We start from the raw sequence: 17,564 nt of genomic DNA, 5'->3' as shown, positions 1-17,564 counted from the left end.
AGAACATTGCCTTTTTTAATGGATTTTCCAATCGCCGCTTATCATCAGAAGTGATGGAATAGCGATCGTCTCGATCGACTGAATTTTTGAGGGGGATTTGTGTAAACGCCAATAAAACATGCTTACTGATGGATATATATATATATATATATACCTACGACTTCATATATAAGAATATATAAGAATTGAAGATACAGTGCAGAGCAAGTTCGTTTGGAAGTAATCGTCATCAGCATCATGCGTGTCCTCTTGATCGCGGCGGTCTGCGTCGCGGCTGTTCTCGCCGTCGATGCAGAGGTTTTGCCACCTTTAGAAGGGTATCTATTTCCGTTATTATTTATTCATCAAAATTCAATTGGTCCAACCTTGTCTTCTAATGACAAAATTATTTAAACAGTTCGATCTATTATTGCTACCTCTCTTGAATACCTATGTTTGTAAACTTCAACCCGGAGACTTTATATTAATTTACTGTCATCGAACTTATGATGAGAATATTTTTTACCCTGACATTTGACATTTTTATCTTAATCTTTTTGAATGACAACCGTCATTTTAGGGAAGATTTAGCTCGTATATTTCGAATTTGACGAACATCTCGCCATATCTTTCCTGCGGTCTTACCGTTTCGACTCCGGTAACTTTAGATGAAAACGTAATCTATCTAAATTGACAGGATGCAAAGCCTCTCTATTTCCGTCGGTACACCGGAGCAGCTTACGTTATTGAAAAATTTCGAGGACGTTTCTGGTTTCGATTTTCTCCGGGTAACCGACAGTCTCGTCGACGTGCTGGTGACTGCGGACAAAGTAGAATATTTTAAAACTCTCCTCGACGAGAATGACATCGCTTACACAGTCACGGTCGAAAACATTCGGGACGCAGTCATGGAAGAATACATCAATCAACAAATCGAACGTAGATTGCACACGTTGGTTCAAGCGGACCCAGGGAAACTCTCTTTCACGTATTATCCTAACAATAAAGAAGTACGTAATCAGTTCTTTAAGCAGCTTGGTCTCTATTGAGAACATAATTGTTAGCTTCCTTTTCATTTAATGTATCTCTTCTGAAGAAAAATGTATTATTTCAATTGATTTTATACCAAGATACTTTGGTTTAGAATTTTAATAAAAAAAGGTTAGAAATTGCGTAACTTACTAAAGGGATACTTAACATTAGGTTCACGGAATACATCAATTTGACTCACATTGAATTTTATAAAGATTACAAGAATATGCATCCTAATTGTTTATTTTTAAATCTCCAATTTACAAGATACAAGTGGATGAACAATAATTTATCCAGGAACAAAATAAACTGCACAATAAATGTCCGTAGGCCTAGTGTTAATGCACAGTTTTATTGCGTTCTCTATTTTTCAATTTGAAATCCAATGTACATTATTCTTTTAGAGAAATGTTTTCGTTCTCGTAGGGACGATTAAAACTTTATGTTTTAAACGAGTGATTGTTGTACAGAGAATAACTTGTGTTTCTGTTAGGTGAACGACTATCTCAACTACATAGTAAAAAATTATGGTAGCATCGCATCGTTAATTAACATAGGAGCATCCTCCGAAGGACGACAAATGAAAGTTTTGAAACTGTCAACCGGCGGTAAGAATAAGCCCGCCATTTTCATCGATGCCGGCATTCATGCCAGAGAATGGATCGCTCCTGTAACATCGCTCTACATAGTAGATCAATTGTTGGCCAGTCAGAACAGAAATCTTTTGAAAAGCGTCGATTGGTACATCCTTCCAGTTTTGAACCCTGATGGCTATGAGTTCACACACAGTAAATCAGCGGTAATTATGTTTTACACATAATTTATTTATGATCATAAAATTAATTCGTCGTTATTAGTCTTTAAATTAATATCCTTTTACTGAGAGATTTCAATTCCCTAGATGTACCTGTTCAAATTACTAACGATAGAAATGAATTTTTAGAAAGAAACTTTTTAAAAAATGTAGAAAACTTCTGAGATTTTTCAAAGATTTTTAATTCTCTAGATGGTACCTGTTCGAACAAATCACTGATAAATATTAGCAATAAAAGTAACGATTTATGAAGAAACTTCTGAAAAGAATACAAAAATTCTAAAATCGAAATTTTTCAAGAAAAAAAGAAATGTTTTTGAACGTTGGTTTCAGAATCGTCTCTGGAGAAAGACAAGGTCCGTAAACAGTGGCTCGTCTTGTCGTGGCGTCGACGGCAACAGAAATTACGACATGGAGTGGATGAGTAAGTTTTTTTGATTTTACATTCGCGCGAGTCCTATCTAACACGGGCGTCACGTAGCACTCGTGTTTATAAAATATCTGAACAACAGAAAAACTGGCTGATAATGTAATCTCGCTGGTTAATCGGCCAATCGATCACTGTTCACGTATTAATTGTCTGCTTGCTCGTTTTTATCATTACAAATCGAACTCGAAAGCGATGAGTGCTTCTATTAAAAAGACAAATTAATATTTCCTCGTCGCGATTACGGTGCATGACAGAGTGATCGCTGATAATTCGCCGACGATTGCGACTGCGTGTCTGCCGATTAATCGGATGACGATCAAAATTGAACAACGTAAATCAGAATGATCGAAATCTCCAATTATATGTATAGAGACAACCTTTGTTTTGAAATCGCGTGGAAATCATTTGGCAGTGATAAAATAATGTTTGATGAACGTGATTTATGAATTGTTTCCGTATAGAGATTGAAGAATCGTACTGATTATCGGAAAGGATGAAATAATTTCGTTTCGAGTGGAAACATTTCGCTAAACAATGCCAAAGAATTTCGAGTTCGTTTAATTTCGCTATTGTTTGATTAATATATATATATATTTCATTCCATTCTGAAATGAATCATTTTAGAAGAAATCATTCATGATGAATATAATGTTCCCAGAATCTTACGAACAAAATTATTCGTTCGATTAATCTGCGATTTAAGTACCATAAGGGAGGTCGCGAAAATCATTCTTTATTTTCAGAGAACCATGTGATAATTTTATTTACACAGCTTTATCATTATCATTCGATTACAGCGTCGATAGAATTTCTATCAAAGTTATTTGTTTTGAATTGATTTCGATGGGTTCGATCGAAATCGGAATAGCGATCGCTGGAAAGCAATCGAGCTTTTCTGTCGCGGGTAATTGAACGAGAAAGGAGGACACATCGTTAGCCACCGCATCTGCCTCGTATCCCATGAAGAGTGCCGTGTCACGGTTAACTCAACATTGCGCTCTAACTTTTCTTTGGAGAGCAATTGCGCGGCGTTTTCATTGAAGTTATGATTGAGCGTGATAAAAACTTGCTCGTTACCGTACGGTTGTTACTTCTCCGGGTCTCTTCACTCGTGCTTTAACACACACTGACTTTTGAGAACTCCGAGTCATTTGCCGACGTAACGGATGTCGGACGTGATTCCCGGCAACGCGATGACAATTTCGCCTTTCGTTTACGTTGACAATTCCTGCTGGTATTCCGACGGTGATTTATTTCAACCTGGAAGTGTCTAGGTACGCGACGGGTTGGATTCTTGAGTTCAAATGTTATATTTGAACATGTAGATTCTTCGACACAAATTTATAATATATTCAAAATATATTAGTAATCTCAGACATTTCAGTAGCGCTCGTTCAACCATACGTATTCTCGATCTGAATTCTTTTATATTCGAATGAAACTAAATAACTAAATTTACGGAAGTATATAATATATTAATTTTAATGAATCGTCAATTTCATATAACTACAAACAGTACATGTTCATGTATAAATCCCAAAATTGTGGAATAAGAGCTTAATTATTATTAATTTACTAAAAACGTATATTACACTAATTAAATACTTGTGTTATAAATGAAAGAAATGGTAAAATCAGATCGAAGGTAATTTATTTTATTCTCTCATACAAAATAATCTTAATGACCTAAGAATTGATTAAAGATTAAAGAAATTAGTCAGTAGGATTATAATATTTATGTGCACGTTCGAATAACCTTCATCCATTATCATCCAGAAGAATTCTCAGCTCGGAATGTACATAAACAATTATTATTTTATATTTATACACAGAAGTACATATATCTTATCGTAACTTATCTTCGACGATTATACATTCCGTCAAATATTTTCTTCAATTTGAAGACACGATTCGAATGAAAAATGAAAACGCTCCCGCAAATGACTGTGTAATTCGAACCAGTTGGAAGGCTGGGAAATTGTCTCGGGAGCAGGCTGGCTGCTCTAATTTTTTTCATTTACGAAATTTGTAGGAAATAAATTCAGGAAATACGATGAACACAGTCGCGTTGCAGTTGCGAGACTCTCTAAATTGAGATCCCTAATTCGACATGCCATTTGAAAGTTGCCTGCCGCGAGAAATTCGCGCGAGCACTTCCCCGTATTAGACTCCCCACGAGAAAATTCGACATGCGCACTAAAAATTTTCATTGTATTATCCCCGGACTGTTTCCCGCCTGGAGGATTAGTATTGTCTTACTCCGAGCTATTTTTATTCCCCTTTATACACTGGGCAAGGACTCGGTGCTTGATAAATTTGTCGAACACGAAATTTATATATACCTCGAAAAGTGTACCTTTTTGTATCCACCAATTTAAAGGTAACAAATTTCCCTCCGCTGAAACATCTGTTCAGTCTATCTTCTTTGCACGTTGAATTATTTACAAATGCATTGTTTGTTGTTGACACAGAATTTTGTATTGATAACGTATTGATATATAAATCGATGTAGATAAAAAGTTCGTAATATATCGTTCACTGATATATTAACCGACGTAGATATTTTGTACACATAAATCGAACTTCTTTGAAATTTATTTGAATAACATTTTTAATGTGGCATTTTTCAATTGAACTTCTTTTCACCTTTTGTTTTGCACCTTGTAAATTGAATTTCTCGAAATAGACATCGACTAAATACATTTGCAGGGTAATTGTTTCTTGCTTCACATGAAATTGCGTCGAAAGTAATTTCCGGAAAATTTGAAAACACTTTCGATACATACGAAAATGATCCCAATTTTAAAATATTTTACGCTTATTTTACAAATTGACACGTGACACAAGTATCATACATTTCATTTCTTACTTTTATTTATTATTTAATTTATATTATTACTTCTACTAATTTGTCACATTAAAAGTGAAAGAATGAGATTCTTACTTAAATAAGAAATAAATAAAATGTCTAACATAGAATTTCAATAATGAACAAATAAAAATCAAATTTCTATACAAATGCATCTGTATTGGTGCATCCTCGAATCCAGGCATTTTTCTAAATAATGAGATTCTTACTCAAATAAGTGAATAAATAAACAAAATGTATAACATAGAATTTCAGTGATTCATAAACAAATAGAAATAAAATTTCTCTACAAACGTATCCGCATTAGTGCATTCTCCAATCAATACGTTCAACCGATGAGATTCTTGCTCAAATAAATAAATAAATAATATAGAATTTCAACGATTCGTGAATGAATAAAAATCAAATTTCTGTACGAACAGCGACCGGCGCATCCTCCAATCCATGCAGCGACACTTACGCTGGCCCGAAGCCATTCTCCGAGCCGGAAATGCGAAACATGCGAGATTTCATCGCTGCGCGTAAACAGAATATTAAAGCCTACATCTCGTTCCACTCTTACGGTCAGGTAACTATTAACATTCTTTAAACTGTACATATCGCTTGAATAATTTCCAGGAACCCGGCCATGGAATTTCGTAATTCGCTCGAAGTTCCGAACGGAAATGTAATCTTTTAATTGTCTTGGACGCGGTATCCGAGCGTATCAAGTTTACCGATCTCGTGTGCGAGTCACGCGCCGCCGCGATGGAGGCTTTCACGGCGTAAAGTCGAAAAATTCCTAAGCACGCGGGTAACCGGGGAATTACAAATTCCGTCGTTCCGTGAAAATTACCCGGTATACTCGTACTCTCGAATCAGTTTGCGCGCTGTGTTTTTAACACTTGCCCGGATAATTGTGGTCCATATAATCTTTGTTCCTAGCATTTCGTAATGAAAAATTTTTAAAATGCTATTCTCTATTTTCTCTTTCTCTTTTAGTACATTCTGTATCCTTGGGGTTTCACGTCTAAGGTACCATCCAACGAACCAGAATTGGTGAGCAGGAATTTTTGTTAATGGAACGTAGTCTATTGTAATTTCTATTATACGTTTATTTTACTTTGCTTCATTTATTTCCTTTTCCAGAGAAATCTTGCCAGTAAATCTGCAAACGCCATCGCTAGCTTCCGTAGGACTAAGTACACTTATGGTACCTCTGCTAATCATCTTTGTAAGTACTAGAAACTTTTTAATGAATCGTAAATACAGTATACATTTAATTAGTAAACATATATTTAAATATATAATTTAATAATGTAAATATAAATGATATAATTTCAATTTATTTAATATTACATTTAACAATGAATATACATTTGCTAACTCAAACTTCATCAGTTTATAAGTAATAAGATTCGTTATGCAGTATCTAAAAATTAAATCATGAAGATACCAAGGAACATTCTAGACTTAAGGTTTTAATATTCCTTTTTCACAGTGTCGTACTTCTAGTTTACTTTAGTCGTCCTCATGAAATAATCTTCTCTGCTGATATTCAAGCTTATTAATTCCTTTGATTCGTATTTTTTTACACAATAATTAGATCCCGCTGCTGGAGGTAGCGACGACTGGGCCATGGGCAAAGCCGGCGTGAAATTGTCGTATACCTATGAACTGCCCGGAGGAAATTCAGGATTCCAATTGCCCGCTTCTGAAATCAAACCTGTCGGCGCTGAAACATTCCAGGCTATGAAAGTGATTCACGATTATATTGTGTCGAAATATTCCTCGTAATGCTAATGACGTTATTTCGTCGACTTTGTATAAAAATGAGCTGTACAGAACTATTTAAAAAATAAAAACGAATAATATCAATAAAAAGAATAGGTTTCCATTTTTTCGCATTTTATTACAATAAATAGCGAATAACATTTTCCCCAAAAACTCGGATTACTTCAGTTTTAACTGGTAATATTTTGTAATCCTATATCGAGACAGACATGACATTCAATTTTCCTCTAATTTTACAATTGCATTACATATATAGTACAATTTTAATGTTCCTCAAATGTTCTCAAATAAATAATCAAAACGATATATTTGATTACAATTGAATGAAAAACTGAGAACACTTTGAGCAAAGGAACAATATCAATACTTAAAAGGAAACAGGAAATCAAGTCTAAAAAGCTCTCATTAACACCAACCATAAAGTACATACTCAATCGATTCCACTCGAACTAAACACCAGAATTTCCAATTTATTTATTCAGTATAACCGTAACAAGTGAAATACCTTTAATCCAACATGCACATCTCTCAGCAATACAAAATAATCCCTTGATCCCCACGATCTCCCCTGAAATTCCCGAAATACCAACGGACCATCCACGTCGGAAGGTCCTCGACGAAAGCCGAACACCGCGGCAACGTTTGCTCAGAAGAAAGAAAATCTCCGCGAAAGAACCGCGGTAGCCAGGCTCCCCGCGGACGCTCCTCACCCGTGAAACGAAATACAGCTATTGTTCGGCTCCTCCCGCGTCTGCCCGTCACCGCTGCCGCCGTGCACTTCTAGTTTTTCCTTGGTTTTTAGGTGGAGCGAAAGCGAGAGTGGCTGCGGGGCGGAAGAGGGCCGTGGGGGCCTCGAGGATTTGGTCGGAATGAAGTAGAACACTTAGCACGTAGAGCGCGCCAAGTATCGTGCCCAAGTTCCTTTTCGCTTATACCTATTTCTCGTGCCCGCGTTCGGTCTAATTGGAGAAACAACAGACTCATTACCCGTGGACTCGAGTGCGGACGAGAGCTCATTTGACGGGGGCTGAGGGCACTGGGTCGTAAAATTTTTGTATAACGAGCCACTGCTGCTACCCCGCCGCCGTTGCCGTTGCCGTGCTCGCCGCCTCTATGCGGGGGTCTAAGCATTCCTTGAAACCGTTGACTAAGGTGACAGAGGCCGGCGCGCGCCTTTGGCGAACCCACGCCAAGAAAGCTCCGGTTTATCCCCTTTTATAAGCATCCCCTTGTCCGCGTCGCGCGGCAATTAGCACGACCGGCGCCGCTGTTTTCGAAACGGCTAAACCGTTTTTTTTCGGGATAATAATGGCGAACCGGGGGCGTCGCTCGGAGGAAAAAGCGAGGTTCAAGATGAGGGTCGCGAACGGCAGCTTGAAAGGGGTTCACGTGCACGGAAATATTTCATTTCCGCGCGCAATTTTTTTTGGAGTAATGAGATTATTTGTTGTTTACGTTGGACATCGTGGATTTTCCCTTTGTTTTTGGGGTTTGAATGAGTGTACGAGCTGTTTCAGGATGGAGACTTGAAAATAGTGAAAATAGTTTGAAACGCGCTCTACATAATTCCGGATTCAAGTTTCTATGAATATTTGCTGTTCACGTGACTGTATGTTTTAGCGATTATAAGGTATGTAAGGAAAATGATGAAGGAAAGAAATGAGTTACCAAGATGAGTATCACGAACATAAATATACTCAACTGTTAAAATCAATTTTTCTTATATAAAACGTGATAACCAGTGAAATAAACGAAGCTAATTCAAATGAATAATTTGTCTTCTTATTTAGGAATTTCGAATAATCCTGTTAATTTATAGAATATAAGAACCAAGATTTTTAGTAGCTATTTTCAAAAGAACTTAGTCGCGAGTTTAAAGGGAATGCAATTTTACTGAAAATCGACGAGCGATTCCAACAGTTCGTGATCGGCCGGGGAAAGGATTTTTACAGACGCAGAAATGTAAAAGGTATAGGTACGTTATATTGAAAATTCCATTGAAGAGGAGAGATCAATGATTTAATTACAATCGTTCTAGGGCTGCCGAAATTATCCGTAAATATTGTATTCCGAATTACGCTCGCTCAATTATCGACGGAATCGTACCCATAGGTCCTGCTGTCCCGGACTCGTACAAACACTCACGTCTTCAAGCAGACACTACCGTTTGCATATTAAAAACATACGCGGACACGCGCCGGTTTAAACGACAGTAAACAACGTTTAAACGATAATAAACACGGCCGCGCGTCCGTGTCGCGTTATTAACAATTGGACTGTGTGTACTCGCGCGTTTATAATACGTTGAGAACATTTTAAAATTAAACAACTTCCGTTGCGCATAACAAATTGACTACTGTGTCACCCCCATGATACCAGCTAAACTTCCGGTGAGACATCGAAACCTATTCAAATCGAATGTTCAATTTAGTTTGAATTTAAATATAAATTTAGTTTAGGTCGATCTGAAGAATTTTGTAGCATAGAAATGATTGTTTCATAGGCGTTTTTATAGGACCTCGTAGTCAACTGTTAATAAGAAGCAGTATTCCCTTCCTATAACTATTTTGTTCGGAATTAGTAATTATATATAACTATAGTAAGTTTTTTCTGTCATTTCTGGAGTTTGGTTTGAACCATAAGCAAAACTGAAGCTAAACTCATAAAATGCAGAATTGGGAAGTACTAGAAGGATTTCACTTTTCAAAATAGCTTCACTTAGTTTCTGAAAAATAACGAATCAAAAATACTTTATCTTGATAATAATTACATTTATTATATGGTACCTTGGAAACCAGGATGTACAGGAAAACTTTTTTTCTCAAATCACCTAAGTAGTTTTGAATCAAGTATTGAATAATATATCGAAGATCAAGTAATCATTAATATCAAACATTAATACATTTTCATAAGAATTTATACTGAAGCTGTTACTAATCTCTTACAACTAATCAACTTCCCAGCTCTGCATCGTACTCTTCAACGAACCCACAGTGTTACAAGGATGGTGATGCGGTTACACATAGGAAGGGAATACCATGTTTATTTAATGTTCAACACAACACAGCGTTTAACAGAGAAAATCAATGTCTATTTGAACGTTTATACAAATTAACCTAGAGAAATGTGAACTCGTAACACGGAACGTGCACATCCGTAGCAGACTCACAAATGTTGCCGCCTCCATTTGATCCAGTTCGATCCGCAATCATGTTCTCAGACCGTCTGACTAGCCATCTCGCCTCGATTACAATAATTATATTATAATGTTACAATAATAGATGCACATAATAATTTACGTAAATTATACATACACGGCTACAATAATAAATACGTTAATGAGATTGTTATACGACGAATCTCGTGTTCCTTACCATCGGGATCCTGTCAACTGGTGCCGCTTATAACATAGAAATATGAAAATCTTTACGGTACTCCTTGCGAGCCGGTTCTTTGCACCTTGAAGCCTCAAACTGTCCTTTCTCAAACAATTTCAAGGCAAGAGTGCTACACGGGTAGCAAACTTCGAGTCCAGCGTTCGAAACACTTATTCATCAGCCCTACGCCCATATTTTGATTCTAATCGTGTCTACTATACATCAACGTTTCAATCGCAGAATCAAAGAATCAGCGCAATTCGTTGCTTCAAGGTGCGCGAACGTCATTGTCAATTCACATTAAGCCACTCATCGTTCCCAACGAAACTCGCACACATTGTCACAGGTGTCTAGCGAAGGGTAGCTGAAAAACTGAGGACCGAGGAATTCGGTGGTGTTCAGAGGTCGCAGAGGAAGGGAAAACGGACGAAGAGTCTCTTCGAATCATCCTTGTCCTTTCTCCCGCGGGTTACCCTGTATACAAGAGAGAAACGCGGTAAAAACCGGCCGAGAACTCGAGATACACGGATATTAGCAGCCCTAGTTCCCCGTTTCTTGCACCGCCTATAATTATCATTGATCTTCGCGAATCGAGTCGAAGCGTTTCTCAAGCGCTCGCTTTGCGAGTATTACGAGCTATTCAATGCGTTGAATTATCGGTTCGCCCAGAGGCGGTAACAGTTCACGACGTTCAATGATAATCTAGTAAAATGAGTTCCGTCACGCTGCGCGTAGGTACTACTGTCCACTGATCGTCACACGCCGCTCTCTCACACTCTCCCTCTCTCTCTCTCTCTCTCTCTTTCTTGATGGCTCGGCCCGCAGCCGACTAACGATTCCTTCAATGAGACGGAAGCAACTGATCGGAATTAATTTATTAAATCGATTTTTCAACGTCACGCCTAGAATCGAATTTGATTTCGTTTCGAGATATCACAAAATAACGTTTCTGCTCTCCCGGGATCAAGAAGCAGTATCAAACTATAATAGAACGGTGTCCTTTCCCTTTGTGTCAGCTACCGTTTTTTTGTTTTTTTTTTTACTTCTTTTTCTTCCCTTTTCTTCTCTTTTCGTTTCTGTTTTTTTTATTTTTCGTTTTGCTTCATGCTTCGAGCTCGAAGTCATTCTACGTGCACGATGAACGGGAACGGAAACGGGAATACACACTCGAACCTCGGGATTCCGTACAATACGCTTGGGGGAGGGGGGGGGGGTGGGATACGTGAATGATCGTAGCCTAACGGAAGTTCGAACGGTTATTAGAGTAAATTAATAAAAAAATGAACCTCGTCGAATCTAGCGACACAGTGTTTCAAGTTCCCCGCGTCAAGGCGCGACGAGGGTTCATAGAAAACGAGGCTATTTCTCAAAGTTCTCGAAGAGAGTTTTTTTAGCAGATGCAGCACGGTTCGGATTAGTGCGAACGGCCCCGGATTGGTGCCGGCAGAATTCACCTTTCGCCGTTTTCGAACGGGTTTGTGGGATTCCTCGATTTTCTTTCTGCGAAATGTTTAATATCATAAATTATATATTATACAATAATACATTATATTATTAGATACATCGTAATCGTGCATTATAATTATGTATAATGTTAAAAATATATAATCAACATTTGTTTAAATAATGCGCATAGATATGTGATGTGTTCTAAATATTAAATAAATAATTAAATAATTCCTTTATACAAATAGCATTTAAATAGTTTAAATAATTTTTAAAACAACGATTTATCGTTATCTAACATTCTCTTCTATACATTGATAATATCCTCGCGTATTATCCGAGGATGCAAACGGCACTCGCCCCGGTTCAGCGACACCGTCGCGTCCTCCGTTCCGTCTCATTAATCCGAATCTTACTGCGTTAAAAATACAGTACTTTAACATGCAGTTTAATAATAAATAATGGTGTGAAGTACGTATCCATTTAAATTCGAAAATCCATCGAATCCGACAGTCCAACGTTAGGTACTCCGAAAAATATGCTCGCGGATTTACGAGCGACAGCGAACGTACACACAACCTCGATATGATATACTGTGTACACGATCCAAAGTTTTTCCTTTTTGTTTTTCCTGGGAACGCTATTATATCTTTCTGTACGTCGCCAGACGGAGACAGAATCGTTACAGGTAACCGGTAACAGATTTTAATCAGGGTTCTTTTTCTTCGTTTTCTTATTTTCTTTGTTCTCATTTCTCTCTTTTTCGCTCTCGCTCACTCTTTCTCTCTTTCTCTTTCTCTCTTTCTCTCTCTCTCTCTCTCTCTCTCTCTCTCTCTCTCTCTCTCCTTTCGTTCAAACAGTTACACTACAATTTTTTGGACGATGTTTAGCCTTTGTGTTCGTAATTCGCTGGAGGAAAAAGAAACCGCACTCATACGTCATCAAAAATACACGTTTGATATGCTAACCATTTTTCATCGCAATAAACACGGAAGTCCACGCTTTCGTTTCCTCACCTTTCATCTTCTTCGTCATCATTATTTTCATCATCGTCGTCAACTTTTTCTTCTCCTTCTTTTTCTTCTTCTTCTTCTTCTTCTTTTTTCTCCATACTTTTTCTTTGTTTTTGTTCTTTTCCCTTTTGTCACGTATCGTTACTACGAAAAAATCAGATTCATAACGCCACGATGGATCTCATCGACCGTGGTTGATAATCGAGTGATTTCTCTTAATTCTTCGCCTCCCTTTACCACGCGTTTACGCGTTGCGTCAGTCACTGTCCCGTTTTCGGCTACTACTCGGATTAAAAGAGGAGTCTTAATAATATTCTCGGTTGGCGGTCAGACTCGTTGCTAAATCAGCTTCATTCGGCCAATTTATATATCAATGGGATCGGAAAACCATCGTGGGAGGGGGGCGGGGGGGGGGGGGGGTACGGAGGTCGAGAGCGGGCCACCCGCGATTTAAAGCGTTTCAGTCGAACATTACGTCGATCCTGTAATTAATCCTTCAGGAATGACGTCGGTAAATGGTGTGCTAACTCTAATATCGATTTTCAGAGCCTTTATCTTTTTAAGTATCGTTTAAAACATTGACGGTAGTCGAACATGACAGGGTCTTTTGGATTGTTTAGAAACATTTACAATAAGACAATCGATGTTGAATGAAACTATTTAGTAACATAAGTAACCAGATAATAATGTAAAGTAAGAATTATGTTTAATAATCAATAATTATCGTTAATAGAATTTATCTTCGTTAAATTTTTTTAATTCTCATGGCAGTCAACGTGCGAGTTAGAATTTTTCCTACTTTTTAGAATGTAAAATGGCTATGGAAGGAAGTATTAAAAAGAAAATTGTACAAGTGTTAAAAATAAATATTAAAAAACCTAAATTATCAAGAAGAATTTGAAAGAATTAGAAATTGGAAACAGATCGTTCTTAAAGGGTTAATCACGATGACATGCAAATGGCTGCCGTCTTCACGGTTGAACTCAAGGTTTACTCGAAGATTTACAGAGTCCCAAACGGCGATCAAGCGTTGACCGATCAGCGTTGGCCCGGTCGTGAACTAATCTACTTCTACTGCCGAGCTGGAAGATTCATGGAAAGCAAGCGAATTTATTTACAACGGCGTTTTGAGGCCGCGGCGAGTTCGCTGGTTGTTTACGCGCGGTCGACGAAATATTTACACGATGCTCGGGATGATATCGCCGGAAGAATGTAAATTAATTGAAAAGTTTTTTGCGCTTAATTAGAAGCAGTTTCTGTCATGATATTCCACATGTCTTTCAGTCTGAAATACAGGGCACTCTAATTATCATTTAAATTATTATTCACCGCTCTCTAGCGTTCATAGTATAAGTTACTTATAACTCAACTGAAAAAGTTCAAATAATCCGCAATGTTTCGAAATTGGTACAGTCTAGAATTCTTGTACGATGTATTCCATGTTCCAAAGAAACGTAATTACGAATGAAATAATAATACGTATGATAATCGAATAATAATTCTCAAAGATAGAGAATATTCCCAAAATTTCGATAATGTCGGCTGTACTCGGTTGCGTATCAAATTATAAATATCAAATATTTATGTTCGAACGAATGGAACGTTAGCCCTTGTTAAATGGCCATTCTCAACAGGAATTTGGTGTGCTGTAACTCAGGGAACAAAAGAATGGCGCTACGTGCAGCTAAACGTTTAAAGAAATTGCAAGAAGCGTATGATTAATTAAGCGACCTTCCCCACAAGGCAACAATATTCCCGTTCCCCGTGCGAAACGCAGCGTGCTACAACTCGAGCAATCCACCTGCAATTTTCATAAAACGTTACCACAAACGGACGGCCTGGTTTTCACCTATTTCTCAACGACGCTGGAAAAAGAATCCATTAATGTTGCACCCTACTTAAGAATCTCCGCGGCTGTCTACTTAAAAATGTTTCTTCGTGCCGCGAGCCGTTGGACAAATCGTTGCGAGCCATCACCGAAACGCGCCTCACGCGAAGGAAAATGGCTGTCGCGCGGCTGCAGCACCTCGAAAATTGCTAAGAAACGTGGTGTACGCTACTACCACGAACGTATCGTGTGTTCTGTTCGAAGCTGACTCGAACGTTACTAACCCCTTGCCCTACGATTTATTTCCGAATTATACTTTGTCGCTAATAATTTACTGTAAAAAGAGAAAGATGGTGTCCTATAAAGTTTGATTATTGATAACAAAAGAATAATACGTAATTCGGATTCACAAGAATTGAGTAATATTTGTGTTTGCCAAATTCTGTTTAAAATCTTTGCCACGAGCCCGACACATTGTAACAAGCCAAGGAGTTAATAACATTTTCTGAGCTTTGTGTGCGATAACGTGTGTTGCAATGAACGTGATCATTCAGTAAACATGTCCACTTACTGGTTAATGTATGCGCATATTAATTTAAATCTTTATTAACGAAATATTCATTATCGGTTGATGTTAATTTGAATAAATAAATTGTGACACGGTAATTCATCTTCCTGTGAGAAGTAGAGCGCTATTATTTATTTTCATGACTTTGTTTTTCTAAGGGAATATGAGTATTATATTAAAAAAGACGTTAATTTCGAATTTTTATATATATATATATATATATTTATTCGATTCGATTTGATTGAATATTTGTACATTTATATAGTAAAATATTATTGATTTCTCATTTTTCAAATATAGATACACAAAACGAAATCAACTTCTGATATGCTTCGACTAACACACTGCCAAAGATTAAGACAGTATTCATGACCAAAAACACTGGATACGCGTTCATTTAGTCACTTTCCCGAAAATTCCTCGTAAATACAAATTAACCAGTAAGAACACGAACGCGCTTTCCACACTTTCACCGAAGCACACAGCCGAAGATCGCCTCCCGTCGCAAACTAGTCTCGCAGAAAACTGCGGCGAACGAGCCGATCCAGGTTGCGCGCGGAATCAATGAAACATGATTTTCCGCGGGTAACATTCCCGAGCCGCGATGCGCCGGCATCGAAAGTGACTCGGATTCGCGAGTACATACTGAGCCCGGTCCCGCCGCGCCGGCAGCCAGCAATTTTCGAAGCGTTCGATCGCCCGGAATGCCCGACCGACAAGAATCTCCGTGCCGTATATTCCTTAAACGTTATCGGAAGTCATTGCATTCGGCGGAGGGAAGAATTTTCGAAAACACGAGACCGGAACGCGACTAACGGCGACCGAAAACAGAACGGAACCGGGAACGATTTATCGTCCTCATTCGAATGGAAGCGCCCCGGGAAGACGTGGAGAAGAAAAAGACGAGAAACGGAAGGAAACGATTCGTTCGCTAGCTCGGAATTCAAATAACGGAAAAAAAGAAGAACAGAAGGGAAGAAAAGAGAACAGAGGATTTCACTGAAAAAAAAGGCGGGGAAAGATGAAACGCTTTAAATCATTCCCGTTCGTCGAATCCTCGGAACGGCTCGAGATCCATCGATACTAAATTCGCCAAAATAGGTCCCAGATCTGGCACGAGACGACCCTGAATTATTTGTTAGGCATTTAAGCTATATACAGACGGGTGTGTGTTATCCTTAAAGGAGATCGATATGTCTCGTTGGTGGCGTTGGTACAGGAATCCCCCGGCTAAGGGGATGCTTTCGGATAGGTCCGGGAGAAAGGGGTTTTAAGGGTGAAAGGGTAGGACCGAGGGAAGGGGGTGATAGGTGGCAGGGGGAGACCGTGTTCCAATGACTAATTCTTTCTCGACTTATTCCTTCGCGGACAAGGATCCATTAGTCAACGCCATGACTGGGCCAGAACTTCCCCTCGAGTTCGTGTCAGAGTTGAGTTCCAAGGACGAGTCCTGCAATGTAGAAAACATGTACGTATATCTTGCCGGACGGGGCTAAAACGACGGGCACGTGCATATCCTATGAAAATTATTTAAAACTTTCCTGGCCGGGTAGGTGGCTTGTGGGAAGGTACAGGGTGGAGGAGATACACGGCCGTCAGGTGCGATTTAGAAAATGGAGTTCAAGGAGAGGGAGAGCGTGTGCTCTGAAATCAAAGTAATTTCAAGTAGTACGTATAGCGATGTGGGTGTGGTAAATCTGTTGCGAATTATGTCGGAATGCTGGGTTTTTGAGAAATTTGTGTGTATGGGGATGCTTCGTTTTATGGGGACTGGGGGAATGGTTTGTATTTTTGAGTTTGTGATTGCATGTGTCATTGAGGGAGATCGTTCTTTGAGAAAGTAATTTGGTAGTAAAAAAGATTGAGGTGGTTTTTCAAGACTGTCAGTTGCTCGCTTAGAATACGTAAAGAAATAATTTCTTATTATTTTTAAGAGACTACTAATATTGAAAATATGAACTATAAGAAATTATTTCTTTACGTATTATATAGAATATTATTTCTAAGAGACTACTAATATTGAAAATATGAACTATAAGAAATTATTTCTTTACGTATTATATAGAATATTATTTCTAAGAGACTACTAATATTGAAAATATGAGCTATATTCTCAAAAAAGAAAATTAGAGATAATTGTACATCCACTTATATAATCACACTTCATCAGTTTCATACTCTACAAATTAATGTTCACATAACTAAATCTCATTACTCAATCTCGTGCAGCAACTAATCGTACATCCAAAAATAAATATCGACCGCCTAAAATAATATTAAAAGCTTCCGGAATACAACGTTCGCAATTTTTATATGAATGCGAAGAGCCGGTACATCTAACGATAAAATGCTTTAAAGTCCTATTCACGGTATCGCGACAGCGCTCGGAGTATTACAATAATTCTTCCATTTGCCTGAACAGTCGAGCGTTTAAT

General features: G+C 38.1%; 2 protein-coding genes across 3 annotated transcripts in view; one reads left to right on the top strand and one right to left on the bottom strand.

Annotated features, from left to right (window-relative positions):
• Positions 1–52: 52 nt before the first annotated feature.
• On the top strand, positions 53–6,980 carry LOC116429012 (carboxypeptidase B). The gene is made up of 8 exons (XM_031981371.2): positions 53–317; positions 677–989; positions 1,505–1,810; positions 2,159–2,249; positions 5,547–5,692; positions 6,106–6,162; positions 6,253–6,337; positions 6,710–6,980. The coding sequence occupies exons 1-8, from the start codon at positions 238–240 to the stop codon at positions 6,898–6,900; spliced, it is 1,269 nt and encodes a 422-aa protein (XP_031837231.2). The 5' UTR covers positions 53–237; the 3' UTR covers positions 6,901–6,980.
• Positions 6,981–9,966: 2,986 nt separating this feature from the next.
• LOC116429023 (uncharacterized) overlaps positions 9,967–17,564 on the bottom strand; it is a 225,863-nt gene continuing 218,265 nt past the window's right edge. For both annotated transcript variants that reach the window (XM_031981386.2, XM_031981387.2), the window contains one exon: positions 9,967–16,579. In XM_031981386.2, coding sequence (XP_031837246.1) covers positions 16,484–16,579 — 96 coding nt within the window. In that variant the 3' untranslated portion in view covers positions 9,967–16,483. The remainder of the gene's footprint in view (positions 16,580–17,564) is intronic.

Source organism: Nomia melanderi, chromosome 14, assembly GCF_051020985.1.
Source record: "Nomia melanderi isolate GNS246 chromosome 14, iyNomMela1, whole genome shotgun sequence".
Classification (NCBI taxonomy): Eukaryota; Metazoa; Arthropoda; class Insecta; order Hymenoptera; family Halictidae; genus Nomia; species Nomia melanderi.
The sequence above is the reverse complement of the archived record's forward strand: the minus strand, read 5'-3'. Positions and strand labels throughout refer to the sequence as shown.

What these genes read in the sequence shown, in the direction of transcription:
- LOC116429012 (XM_031981371.2), top strand. Translation starts at nt 238, where the DNA reads ATGCGTGTCCTCTTGATCGCGGCGGTCTGCGTCGCGGCTGTTCTCGCC. An exon ending in GTTTTGCCACCTTTAGAAGG is followed by an intron (nt 318 to 676) that starts GTATCTATTTCC and finishes CTAAATTGACAG; the next exon opens with GATGCAAAGCCTCTCTATTT. An exon ending in TTACGACATGGAGTGGATGA is followed by an intron (nt 2,250 to 5,546) that starts GTAAGTTTTTTT and finishes CTGTACGAACAG; the next exon opens with CGACCGGCGCATCCTCCAAT.